Below are 204 nucleotides of genomic sequence, written 5' to 3' on the forward strand. Positions count from 1 at the left end.
GAAGAACTTCTTGTTGAGGAGGAAAATGAGCCGGTTGACATTGACCTTGGCCTTATCAAACATCTTCATGACAGCCACGCCCTCGTATTGCAGCTGCAGGAGGTCCTGCGGGAGAGGTGACTGTCACCACCTCCAGCCTGGGGAGGGGGCTGTCCCCCACCCCAGCACCCAGCTGCAGCATCCCCCGGCCAGAGGGGAGCTGGC

General features: G+C 60.8%; 1 protein-coding gene across 1 annotated transcript in view; it reads right to left on the reverse strand.

The window, feature by feature from the left end:
* Positions 1 to 3: 3 nt before the first annotated feature.
* Positions 4 to 204, reverse strand: part of LOC104494831 (ras GTPase-activating-like protein IQGAP3) — a gene marked incomplete at its 3' end in the record, with an annotated part of 7,444 nt that continues 7,243 nt past the window's right edge. The window contains 1 exon segment of the mRNA XM_010137713.1: positions 4 to 110. Coding sequence (XP_010136015.1) covers positions 4 to 110 — 107 coding nt within the window.

The sequence above is a fragment of the Buceros rhinoceros genome, unplaced genomic scaffold, assembly GCF_000710305.1.
Source record: "Buceros rhinoceros silvestris isolate BGI_N320 unplaced genomic scaffold, ASM71030v1 scaffold25426, whole genome shotgun sequence".
In the NCBI taxonomy this organism is placed as follows: Eukaryota; Metazoa; Chordata; class Aves; order Bucerotiformes; family Bucerotidae; genus Buceros; species Buceros rhinoceros.